Below are 12,238 nucleotides of genomic sequence, written 5' to 3'. Positions count from 1 at the left end.
CAGGATCCTTTGAATATCAAGAAACACCTTTGTACTGTGAGCGTCAGGCCTCAGTTCAGGTTACTGGAAGAGTTGCCCTGGGGGGCTGTGGTGGCTCCACCCTCAGGGATCCTCAGCTCTCAGAAGGTCTCATTCTGGGCCATGGGCAGCTTCTGCAGGCGCTGGACAGGACAGTGCTCGGTGTCCTGACTGCACACAGTGGACATTTGAGCAGGGACGTGGCTACAGCCTGTGCGGGACACACACAGGGGCACGCACGGCACAGGGGCATACACTCACACACGTGTGTACACGTGTGCTCAAAGCGAGCGTGCAGGCACCTGTGCACACCTGCACACACACCTGCATCCAGAGTCGTGCACGTGAGAGCACACTCGTGAGTGCCCAGGGAGAGAGCACGTGGGGTGGGGTGCGTGTAGCAGGGGATGCCCGGGATGGGGGGGTAGCCGGGACCCCGAGGCAGGGCTGGGGACCCCGGCTGCATCCCGCCGCCTACCGCGGGGCGGGGCGGGGCCTGCGCGGCGCGGGCCAATCAGCGCTGTGCTCGCCGTCGGGCGCGGGGTTAAAGCCGGGTGCGGTGGGGGGGCGGGGCGGTGCGCGGGATGTGGGCGCGCGCGGTTCTGGGCTGTGCGGCGCTTTGCGCATGCGCGCGCGCCTGGCCCGGCGGGGCTGTGTGCGCGCGGGAGGCGGCGGGCGCGGGCGGCGCGCGGTACGTGGCGTTCCTGAGCGCCGGCACCGCCACCGGGCCCGCGCTGGTCGAGAGCGTCTGGGCTGCCCCCGGCCGCCTCCGCGCCTGCTGGGCCCGCCGCGAGCCGCGCCTCGCCCGCGCCTTCCGTGCCGCCTGCGCGCATCGCCCGCCTGCCGCGCCCGGGGCCGCGCTGCGCCGGGCTCTGTCCGCGCTGTGGCGGCGTCGTGCCGCCTGCACCGACCCCGTGCCGCCGGGACCGCAACGCCGCCGCCGCCGCCGGGGGTGGACGCTGCCGGGAACGCTGTGGTGCGGCGCGGGGAACTCGGCGGGGAACTGGAGCGAGCTGGGTACGGAGCGGCGGGGGGCGGCGGGAGCACCCGGTCTCCCTGCGCGGGGCCGCGCTCATCGGCGCCTCCGCAGGACTCTTCCGCGGCCCCGACCGGTGCTGTCGGGAGCACGACCAGTGCTGGGCGCAGATCACGGCGCTGCAATTCAACTACGGTATCCGCAACTATCGCCTGCACACCGTGTCCCACTGCGATTGCGACGCCAGGTGAGCCCGGGGCGTGAGGGGACGGGGGGCTTGGGGAGCCCGCCCTCCTCACCGGTCCCCTGCCCGCAGGTTCCGGCGGTGCCTGCTCTCCATCAACGACACCGTCTCCAACATCATCGGCGTCACATTCTTCAACCTGTTGGAGGTGCCGTGCTTTGTGCTGGAAGAGAGCGAGGAGTGCATCCAGTGGCACTGGTGGGGCGGGTGAGTTCCTGGGGGTGCCCCGGCCCTCAGCGTTTCCTGCCCGGTTGCCTCCTCGGGCACTGGCTGGGTTGGTGTGCAGGACCTCACAGTACGTGGTGTCCCCAGGTGTGAGCGTTATGGAGTAGTGCCTCTGGCCAGGATGGTGCAGCAGAATCAGTACCACCCCAGCCTACCATCGGAGGAGAGGGGCAGCCCCACTGTGCAGCCTCCGGGCAAGAGGAGTTTCTCTAGAACAGGGCGTAAGCGGTTTCGACAGGAACTGAGGGCAAAGCCTGGGCGCCGCCAGGCACGGAAACCTAAGACAGCCCAGCAGCCACAGGTCCCAGGTACCACTGCATCGGCCAGGGACAAGGCTGAGCTCACAACCAGGCACCCAGCAGTGCAGTGGGGGCTAGAGCCTGGCCATACAACAGCATTGACAGTGTCAGGACGGGATTTGGTTGGCGCAGAGCAAGGAGCTGGAATCTCAGCACGTCCTCGGTATGGCAGCCTTAGACCCAGCCCAGCCACAGCGCAATGTGGAGCCACCCCCGTGCCGGCAGTGAAGGGGCGCAGGCAGCAGGGTGAGCTGCTACTGTGGGCAGCGTGTGCACACCACAGCTGGGGTGGCCCAAGGCCTCAGGCTGGTGGGGTCGTGTGCTGGGGGTGCCCATTACCTCCCCACTCTCCTCAGGCCCGGGCAGGGGATGCAGGTGCAACAAGCACCTAGGTAAGTGTGAGCACCAGATTGCTCCCCATGAGGTGAGGTACCAGCTGCACAACGTGGACAGCCGGACACTCTTCCACTGCAACTGCACGCGCAGGTGTGAGTCCAGGAGGAAAAGGGCACTATGTGCATACAGAGAAGGTGGGGTGACTGCCCTGCCCAGCACCTGGTGACATGTGCCCTCCTGTGCCTGCAGACTGGCACGGTGCCTCCACAGGGCAAGGGACTGCAGTGACATGGACTTGGCTGTCCTGGCTGACCGCATCACCACGGACTGCTTTGTGCTAGAGCTGCCTGCTGCCTGCAGCCCAGGGAGGGGGTTGCAGCACAGGTAAGTGGGGAGGGCAAGAGGCCAGGGCCTGGGTGGGGCAGGAAACTGGTAGTGCAAGCGTTGGTCCCTACTCTGCTGTGCCACAAGCAGGCTGCAGGGCAGGGGCAGTGGATGTTGGTGCTGCAGGGTTACAGTGATGCTCACAGCTTTGCTTTTCCAGCAGCTGTACCATGGTGACCAGGGCTGTGCTTGTACCTGCACAGCGGCTCAGAAAGCTTCTAAGACGCTGGGGCCCTCTGCGTGTGAGCTCAAAGGCCAAGCATCCACACTGGAAGACACATGCCGTGGGAGGCACCCCCTGTGAGCAGTGCCAGCATCTGGTTGTAGAGCAGACACCAGCGTGGCCCCACACAGTGCTTGGATGACACCCAAGTGGTGTTGTCATGGGGAGGAAGATGTGCTGCGCAGCAGCTGGGAGCTGCTTGGGGTCTGGTCCTCAGATCAAAGGATGGCACTGAGCATGGCTGTTAGCATGACAGCATGGAGCTGGGGACCACAGCCAGAGCAGGCAGAGGGACTGAGAAGCCTCTCAAGGAGCTGTGGCTGCCATCCATGAGTATCAAAAGCAAGGGGAAAGAAATAGGAGGGCTCAGGCAAGAGGAAACCCGTTGTCCCTTCCCTGGTGTGCTCTGGGGCAAGGGGGATGGCAGGACACCCCACCCCTAGATTGGTGACCCTTCAGCTGGGGGGCTTGAGCAGAGAGGTGTAATCCTGCCCAGGCAGGGTAGGAGGGCTGGGGTCAGTACCTGAACACAGCAGAAAAAATAAAGGGTGGTTAGTCAGAGCATGGTGTATGGTACAAGAGTTGAGCCTGCTGTCCCCTCTTGACATTGTGGTCCCCACCCCAGGGCTGATGCTGCCCCCAGCAGTGAGCACAGTGCAGCTGGGGTGGGAAGGATCATTTATTTTGTCACTTACACTATGTTCAGGCTGAGGCACAGTGGCAGAGCAGGGAAGGAGCAAGCTTTGATCTCCAGGGTACCCTGTGGTAGTCCTTGCTCTGAGCCTGTCACCATTCCTGCCAGAGCCCTGCCCTGGCCTTTAGAGCCACCTCAGGTGTGAGGCCAGCACTCCTCCCATGGGACAAGAGTCCTGCACTCGGAAGTTCATGAGAGGTTCCCCAAACCACATGAGACCAGTTTTGCCCACCCTCCCCTGTGTGGGGGAGCAGCACCCCCCCAGCCCAGGGCAGGAGCTTGGGCTGGGAGCAGCAAGGGGGGGCCTCTACTTGCCAGGCACATAACAGGGGTGAGGAGTCACTGCAATAAATAAGGGAGGGAGTGTCTCAGCAGGGAAGTGGCAGAGGAAAGCACACAGCAAGCGCGCTACGGGGAGGAGGAAGGGAGCCACTGCGTCAGCGGCCCATGGCACAGCTATGTCTGTCCAGTTCCTGGGGGCTGAGCCCCTCCTTTGGGGAGGGGCCACAGCCTGGGGGGCTGGAGGGGCTCATTCTTCGGCAAGGATGATAGCCCTGGTCTGCACTCTCCCGCCGCCGGCCCAGGGCCTGGTCAATCATCTCCAGGCGCAGTGCAGGCAGCAGGCCCAGGCTCCGGGGGTCAGCCCTGGCCAGGGAGCTGTCAGCAGAGACACGCCGGAGGCCACCTTGCTCCTGCACAGTCTGGTGTAATGAGCTGCTGTCTGGGCTCTCAGCTGCCTGTCCCAGCTCCTTGCTTTTGACTTCATGGTGCCCCAGCTCCTCATGGGGCAGATGAATGGTGGGGATATTCCTGGGGAGGCTGCAACGGCTCTGGGGTGAGGGACTGCGGCTTGTACCCCTGTCCCGGCTTGATGGCCGAAGGATGAGGCCCTGGAACTTGGCCAGGCTGGGGCTTCGGCTCCGGTGACGTTTCATCTTGCCCGGGCTGGGACTACGGGATTTGGGAGCCAGGAGGACAAGTGTACTGTCGTCCTCTTCTGAGCTGCTGCCTGAGCTGTCTGTAGAGCTGCTGCCCTCCTCTGACCTGGGTAGGGAAATCTGCACCCCTGCATCAGCACTGCTAGCTGACCCTCACAGAGGACTGTTAGGTACACACTAGCTGGCCTCCCCCATCCAGAGACAACCCCACCCCCCATATCCATCCCCCCACACCTCTTGGCTGTGCTCACCTGAAAGGGCTCAGTCACACCAGCAATGCTACTGGAGATGTTGCTGTAGTATCCAAGGATGTATTCACCGTTCCCCTTGGGCAGTGCTTCCTCAGAGAACATCACCTGCAGCCCAGAGACACCTGATGGGCACTGGGGTTGGCACAGGGGTGCCCCCGCTCCCACCTCCAACCCCAGCCAAAAGCACAAATCTCTGCTGCCCATACCATGAGCCTGCCCCATACTCCGCAAAAAGCAAGAATGAGGTGCCTGTCTCCCCCATCCAGGGGCACAAAGGGGCAATTGTCCTCCCACTATGGGGCAGAGGTGCCAGCAAGACAGCAGGGCTGGCCCCAGCTCACCTGTGCACACAGCTGCTTCTCCAGGCAGCGCTCCCCCTCATCACTCCTGGCCCAGACATAGGACACATAGTCTTTAGGGTGCCGAAACCCCACCTGTGCACAATACATAGGACAATACAAGTGAGTGGAACAATGTGAGCCCCACTCAGCACAGTCACTCTTCAGTCTCCTGGTGCTCAGCCAGTTCTGCTCACACAGGGTGACCCAAAGCTGCCTTCCACCCCCCTGCAGGTGTGCCGTGGGGCCCACAGAGCAGGGAAAGAAGGAACTGCTGGACCAGAGCCTCCTGAACCAGGACCACGTCATGATGCCAGGGGAAGGGAGGGCACAGCTCCATGCCCCACCATGTTCGCTGGTGGGGAGTAGCTCAGAAGGGACCCCGCAGTGCTGTGCAGTGCTCCCCGCTCCCTCCAGCCCCAGCAGCCCCCAAGCCCCTACCCGGTAGAGTCCTATCCAGTCCCAGGAGCTCCGGTGGAAGCCAACAGCCATCTTGTACCTGACAACTGCTTGCTCAGGCCTGCTCCACTCGTCAGCCACATAAATCTCAACCAGGGGCTTGTCCACCTTAGAAGCAAACTGTCAGAGACAGGTATGTGGTGAGAAAGGGCATGGCAAAGAGCTGCCTCTGCTGCATAGGGACCCCATGCATATACCCACAGCAGCTCCCAATAAGAGGCAAGGCAGCTGAGCTCGCCAAACTGAAGCTCCCCACACACGAGGCTGCACATTCTGCCCCTGCAGCTCCTGCCTGTGTTCCCAGCAGTCCGGGACAGTGCTCACCTGCACGGCAAAGATGGCAGCTACTGGCTTGTGGTCACTGACGGTGTATTCCATGTGACTGCAGTAGCACAGCTGGCTCACTGACAGCACACCCTGGCTGGGCCGGTGCCCGCCTGTGCCCAACCTCTTGCTGGGAGGTTTTATCTTCCACAGGATGCGGTCAGTCCAGGCAGGTTTTCGCTTCTTGGCACTGCAGGGCACAGAGGGGCGTGTCTTGCCTGGCAGGGGCAGTGGGCTCTGCCCCAGACTACCTCCCCCTGGCACTATGGCACATGTGAGCAGAGGATGTGGCTCACCTTGGCACTCAACACAGCTGCAGGGACAGACATGTGCTGCCGCCAGCACTGCCATCGCATCACAGTCCAGCCTGCGCCCACCCTAGCATGGCTGCTCTCCCCACCCATCCACACCAGCACCTGCACTGGCTATGAGCCCCACAGCTCCTGCATCTCTCAACCCCACCTCATGCCCAGCTCTGCTCTCCTACCTGCTGTCATACTTGTTGGTGCCCACATCAAACTTGAAAGTGGGTGGGAAGTTCAGGGGTCCCTCCTGGAAGCCTCTGAGAACAGGCCACGTGCTTTTGGCAATGTTCAACTGTGGGGAAGGAGCACAACAACCCCCATAGCCAGACCCCTCCAGAAATCCTGCCAAGATCTCCCCACCCTCACACACTGACATCCCAGTCCCATTCCTGCCAGCTCCTACAGCTCTCAGGGTTTGTCCATCTATGCCAGCAGCTAGTCTGTAGACTCAATGCCTCAGCTCTTCTTCACACACTCATGAAGGAAGTGTGCCCAGCTCCATCCAGACTGACCTGGGATTCTGCTGTCCCTTCCTCCCTCAGAGATAAGAGAGCCAGGGCCCTTTGTGTCCTACCAGTTGCAAGAGGACATGCCCTGTCCCACAGTTGCATGGGCAGTTTTGGGGAGAGTCAATGACTGCTAGGGGTCCAGTGCAGGCTGGCAGCACACCCACCCCTCACCTGATCCTTCTCCCAGAGCTGGCTCAGGACATTGCTGTCAATGGCATACTTCACAAAACAGATGTCCAGGCTCTCGATGCGGAAATTCAGGTCCCCAAACCAGAACACGAGGCTGTGGATGGTAGCAAGGGCAATGGGCTGAAAGAGCTGAGGCTATCAGAGCCAGGGACAGCAGGGGTAAGATGGCCCCAGCCTGGGGGCAGCCTTAGCCCACAGCACAGGTGCTCTTGGGAACACTGGCACAAGCCACTGCTCAGCCAGCAGCCTGGCCAGCTGCCAGGATTCTGCAGGTAGGACCAAGCACCATTAGCCAAATGGGCCAGACTTCCCCAAGCTGAAACCAAGGGTGGAAATTTCCACAGTGAGGCACCCATTGGATTCAGATCACAAAGCCAGGACACAGGGACAGAGCTGGCCCCGCTGACTGGTCCCAAACCCCAACAGTGCTAGTAAGGCAGGAATTGTACCAGCCCTGAATGTGGTGAGACCAAGACCCCTCTATAAACACCTACCCCACCATGCTGAGTAGTCCATGCTGGGCCAGCTCTGCAGGCAAGACCTGATCTCCAAGCTGTGCTGGGATGCAGGGGGAGACCCCAGACCCTACATGGAGGTGATCAAGGACTGGGACTGGTACTAGAGCCCAGACTGGGAAGCAAAGTGGTGGGGTACGCACTCATGGTCCAGGATGCCGTTGGCCACAGGCCCCTCAAACTGCTGCATGTGCAGTATGGTGGCAAAGTCCTCCTTGCGCTGCTCTGCCTTCTCCAGGTGTGCTGGCAGGTGGCAGTTCAGGAAGCAGACCATGTGGCCGAAGATGGAGAGACGAACACTCACCCCACCCTTGTTGCCCTGCACCAAGAAGATCCCATGACTCCTTGAGAAGCCAGCCCCTTGCAATCTCCCCCCAGGGCCACACTCACCCAGTATCCCCCCAGCCCTGTCCTGGTGCAGTCTGTCTGGATGTCCTGAAGGAAGGGCAGGTGGTAGTACTTGGCAAACACCAGCAGGATCACACCTTGCATCCGCACTGTGCTGACCTGGAATTGGAGCAAGGGCTGGAGTAGGATGGTAGAGAGCCTGGGGACAATGCCCCCCGCTCCAGGCCATGGGGCAGCACCTCCACCCTTTGTGTGCCCCTCCACCCCACAGATGACTAACAGCACATTTGGTTCAGAGATCTGTGCACACCCTCCTGAGCACTGACGGCCAAACCTGAGCCTCAGTGATGCTGGGCTTACATATGCTCTGAGACAAATGCTTTCATGAGCTGAACCTGTCTGGGAGAGCTGAGCCTGCCCTGAGTCTCATAGGCTGTTGCAGCAGCACCAGGCAGTTTCCACATTCACCTCCTCACCCTGGTTCAATGCAGGGGTAACATAAAGTCACCCCAAAGCATCAGAGGGGAAGCATAAGCGCAGGAAAGGCAGCTGGGTGGCACAAGCCAAACAACTTGCTGGGTGAGATGCAGCAGTGGTCCCTGCTGCCTGGATGGCTGCAGGCTGTCCTTTCAGCCAGCTCTCCCACTGCACCTCCCTCCCAGCTTTCTATTCCTGTGTCCCACCTGCCTGGCAGGCAGAGAGAACACCAGTAGCCAACTCCTTTAGGACTCCTTACCAGGATGAAGTGGAAGGGACTCAGCACATCCATGAAGAGTTCACTCCACTGATCTGTGAAGAGGGCATCCTTCAAGCGCTTGTTTATCTTGGAGTTTACCTCCTGCAGCCTGACAGGAAATGTACAGGTCCTTCAGCCACACCAGGAAACCATCTGTATCCCAGTTAGTGAGAACTTGGGAGAGAAGCACAATGCTGGGCAGCAGGACAGGGTGGGAAGGGCAGTTCAAGGGAAGACATTGATTTTGGAACACAAACCAGCCATGTCCTTGCTCCAGTGATTCTGGGCCATGTGGTGGCAGGAGGCAGAAGTGGCCCTGAATCCAGGAAGCTTTGGCCCTTTCTAAAGCAGAAGCAGTTAAGCTGCACAGGGTTGAGCCTAAAGCCCATCTCGGTGTGTAAGAGGGGCTTACGGGGCCTTTCAGTCTCTACAGAGAAGTCATGTCCCAACAGCACAAGGTGTCCAGATGTATTCAAGCTGCGTAGCTGAGAGCAGCAGCAACCAGAAAGCTAACAGTGCTTCTCCCAGCTCGGCAATTAATGAAGAGAAGGAAAAACGTCCACAGAGAACAGCACAATCAGGAAATTTCTTGCCCAAAAATATCGAGTGCTTAGAGCACAAAGATACAGGTCAGAGGAAGGACACAGCCAGGCAGAGATGCCAGGAAATGAGGAGTAGCAGGACACCCTGCCCTAGCCAGAACATGGTCCCAGCAGGTCTCTTACTATCAGCTCCACCCCTCATCCCATTCATCCACCTCAGGTTGACCTCTAACATCCACATAGACCCATTGCACTGGCCTGCATTGCTGAGGGGACTGAGAGGCTGGCTCCAACACAACGAGCTCCAACATAGTTCCAGCAGTGTCAGCCTTTACCCTATGCCCCTGCAGATCCTGCTCGGGGTTAGTCCTGGAGGCAGATACAGCTTTTCCACCTCATACCTATAGGCAGAGGCTGCTTCCTGCTCCCTGTGCAAAGATAGCACATCCCTGGCTTTAGCAGGAATTCATACACCACTGCAGTCCTCAAGGGACAGCCACCCTCACCTCACCAGCCTCACCACAGCGCTGTGGTGCTGCCCTGTCTGCAGGTCTTTGTAACAGGGGAATGGAGCCAATCCAGCCTCAGGAGAACAAGAGATCTATGCCCTTGATGCCTGCATGCCACACGCAAAAGCACATAGGAGAATGCTCCCAGAGGACTTGGCCAGGTGAGTCAAATGCTTTGACAGACCTGACCCAAGGACTGCCACAGCTCGCAGCAAGAGCAGGGCTAGCTTGGTCCAGCATAGCCAACCTCAGGCTCGATGAGTATTCAAGTCTAATCAGTACTCAAGGCTTACAGTTCCTCTCAGCACTCCCATTCTACCAGGAGCTGATTCTCCATCACCTTTTCTGACATGCTATCATTTGTGATGCACACCCCTCCCTACACCCCATGCCCCAAGGGTGGCTGGGGCTGCAGCTCTTCCATTCCTTGTCCCCTGGGGCTTTGGGGATTCCCCCAAAAGGGGATTTGCCAGAGGGGGGAGGGGAAGGAAAAGGAGGAGCTGCACCTCATCTTCTTACCCAATGGCGATCATGTCCACATCGTTTGTCTCGCCCGTGTTGAGGTGCAGCAGGGACGTCACATCATTTGGGGGCATGGCTGTACCTACGTTCCAGGTGACCACTGTGATGCTTGAGAGGACAAAGGAAGAACAGCTAACACGAAGGCTCAGAGGGGTTCCTTGTAACCCTGCTCAGCCCCCAGATCCAGCAAGGAAGCTTTCTGCTGGCAACAGAAGTAGCCAAGGCTGAAGCTTAGTCATGGCATATACACCAGGTCCTTAACTCCCACATGAGAAAGACAGATCCTTGCCTCCAAGATCCCCCAGGATCTGCACCTGAAACTCTAGAAACCAACACAAAGAGCCCTTGTCTTCATCACCACCGGCTGACACAGGCAGGCTGTGAGACAGGGTGTCTCTGGAAAACCGCTTCCCCCCATTCCCCAGGAAGGCTCAGGCTCCTGGGGAAAAAGACCCGGATCTCAGTTCCCAGCCCCTGCCAGCCACAAAGGCCAGAGCAGCGCATGTGACAGCGGTGCTGCAACCCCGCAGCGGTGTCCTTCACCAACGCAAAGCCACATCCGTCAGAACACATTAATGCCACTGCGCAACGGGCACCAGCAAAGGGCCCGCAGGCTCTTTTGGTAGTGACAGGAGCCTCAGTTACAGGGGAGGCGATTCAAGAGGGAAGAAGAGCTGCGCCACGCTAGCCCCAGTGCTCGGGGACAGCCGGGGCAGGTAGCACTCACTCCACAGTCAGTGTCTATCACGATATCCCACACGAACAGTGGCGCCAGACATCCTCGCCGCCGGGAAATTGCCTGCAGCCCCGCACCCCAATCCGCCACAGCGGGAAGAAGGGGCACAGCGGGTGCTGCTCCCACGGCACTGCGAACCCCGTCCCCGCGAGCGCCCCGCGGCCCCACTCACCGGAACGCGCCGTCCTCCGAGGCTCGTCCCGGGCAGTCCGGCAGCAGATCGCAGACGTCGCTGGGGCCGAGACGACCGAGGGGCCGGGCGAGAACGGGCAGCTCGCCCGGCTCCGCTCGGGGGGTCAGGCCCGCCCATCCGCCGGCGAGGAACTCACTGGACACGGCCTTGGGCAGCGTGGGGGCGCGGGGCACCGCGGGGCCCGCCCAGGCCGCGATGTGGTCGCTGGACTCCGCTTTGGGCAGCATCTCCCGCCGCTCCGGCGGGGCCGGCGCGGGGAATGCGACCCGGCCGGGCGCTGCCGGGGACGGGGGGCTACCCGGGCCGGGGGACAGCAAGGCCGGCAGCGGGAGACCCTCGGGCGGGGTCTGGGCCTGGGGCCGCTCCTCGGTTCCTGCGCGCCGCGGGCAGCCGTGCCCGAAGCCGTGCCCGTCCGGTCGGGAGCTCCTACGGCCGCCCGGGACGCCGCCACCGAGGAAAGGCGCCGCCGAAACCCCAGCGTCGGGCGGGAGGCGAGCCGCGCTCCCGGGGCCGCGCGGGGGACCGGGTCGAGACCCTGCGGCGGAGGCCGAGCCCCGGTCGGCGCTGCCGCGCCGGGCCAGGTCCATCGGCGGCAGGAGACCGCAGCGGCCCCGGCCGCGGCCGCGGCCCCGGCCCCGCGCACCTTGCGGCCCCGCCCCGTGACGTACCACACAGTGACGTCAACGCCCGCCACCTGCTCGGCGCCGTGAAGGCGCAGGAGCGGCCCCGCCCCTCGCTCACCTGGGGCCCGCCCCGCCGGCGTGAGCGCCGCGCGCCTCCCGAGCGCCTTTCCGCGCGCCCGCCCCTGCACACCTGGCCCTGCGTGTGCGCGTGTGCACCCGGCCGTGCACATCTGTCCTTGCTCGTGCACATCTGCCCCTCCAAATGAATGCCTGCCCTGGTGCATTACTCTGTATACGACTGTTCACGACTGCAGCCGTTGTGTCAGCTTGTGCCGGATATGTCTGTGGTCTGCTACAGAGTGTTTGCATTGCTGATGAGCATACACACCCTTGTGCAGCTGTGTGTGAGTGTGTTTGTGTGCTTGTGCCCGGCTCTGTGTGTATTTGCCTATGGGCTGCGTGTGCTGAATGTGCATCTCCATGTGTGTACTGGTCTGTGTTGCAGCTCTATGTGTGCAGCTCTGTGCAACTGTGTGTGTAGCTGGGGATGTGTGTGTGTCTGTGTGTGCAGCTGTGTGTATGTGGCTTTGTGTGTAGGTGCTGCTGTACCCGTGTGTGGCAGTGTCCATGTGCTCCAGTGAAGCACTTTGTACGGGCAGGTCTGAACACCTGTACTCGGGGTGCACACACACACAGGAGTCTGGGTGACAGGTCCATCCTCATCCTGTGCCTGCTACAGTGTCTGGGGAAGGCTGGAACTTGAGAAGATGGAGGACCCTGGTGAGTTAAGGAGTAAGGCAGA

At 61.2% G+C, this 12,238-nt stretch overlaps 2 protein-coding genes across 6 annotated transcripts; one reads left to right on the top strand and one right to left on the bottom strand.

Moving 5' to 3' along the window:
• Positions 1 to 587: 587 nt before the first annotated feature.
• Positions 588 to 3,266, top strand: PLA2G3 (phospholipase A2 group III). Of its 4 annotated transcripts, none has more exons than XM_064392761.1 (7): positions 588 to 1,035; positions 1,109 to 1,241; positions 1,311 to 1,445; positions 1,551 to 2,008; positions 2,119 to 2,248; positions 2,348 to 2,482; positions 2,646 to 3,266. In XM_064392761.1, exons 1-7 carry the CDS (start codon positions 603 to 605, stop codon positions 2,845 to 2,847), a joined length of 1,626 nt encoding a protein of 541 aa, XP_064248831.1. In that variant the 5' UTR covers positions 588 to 602; the 3' UTR covers positions 2,848 to 3,266. The 4 variants fall into 4 exon arrangements, with proteins under 4 accessions (XP_064248831.1, XP_064248830.1, XP_064248832.1 ...); XM_064392760.1 differs by having other exon boundaries at positions 2,643 to 3,266; XM_064392762.1 differs by lacking the exon at positions 2,119 to 2,248 and having other exon boundaries at positions 2,643 to 3,266.
• Positions 3,267 to 3,366: 100 nt separating this feature from the next.
• INPP5J (inositol polyphosphate-5-phosphatase J) lies at positions 3,367 to 11,500 on the bottom strand. 2 transcript variants are annotated; one of them, XM_064392757.1, is made up of 12 exons: positions 10,793 to 11,497; positions 9,882 to 9,992; positions 8,312 to 8,420; positions 7,618 to 7,734; positions 7,371 to 7,546; positions 6,695 to 6,806; positions 6,197 to 6,306; positions 5,710 to 5,899; positions 5,368 to 5,505; positions 4,930 to 5,022; positions 4,589 to 4,693; positions 3,367 to 4,457 (listed from the first exon to the last, which is right to left on the bottom strand). In XM_064392757.1, the coding sequence occupies exons 1-12, from the start codon at positions 11,398 to 11,400 to the stop codon at positions 3,837 to 3,839; spliced, it is 2,490 nt and encodes an 829-aa protein (XP_064248827.1). In that variant the 5' UTR covers positions 11,401 to 11,497; the 3' UTR covers positions 3,367 to 3,836. The 2 variants fall into 2 exon arrangements, with proteins under 2 accessions (XP_064248827.1, XP_064248829.1); XM_064392759.1 differs by having other exon boundaries at positions 4,206 to 4,443; positions 10,793 to 11,500.
• Between the last annotated feature and the right edge of the window lie 738 nt (positions 11,501 to 12,238).

The sequence above is a fragment of the Passer domesticus genome, chromosome 17 (assembly GCF_036417665.1).
Source record: "Passer domesticus isolate bPasDom1 chromosome 17, bPasDom1.hap1, whole genome shotgun sequence".
NCBI classification, from domain to species: domain Eukaryota; kingdom Metazoa; phylum Chordata; class Aves; order Passeriformes; family Passeridae; genus Passer; species Passer domesticus.
The sequence above is the reverse complement of the archived record's forward strand: the minus strand, read 5'-3'. Positions and strand labels throughout refer to the sequence as shown.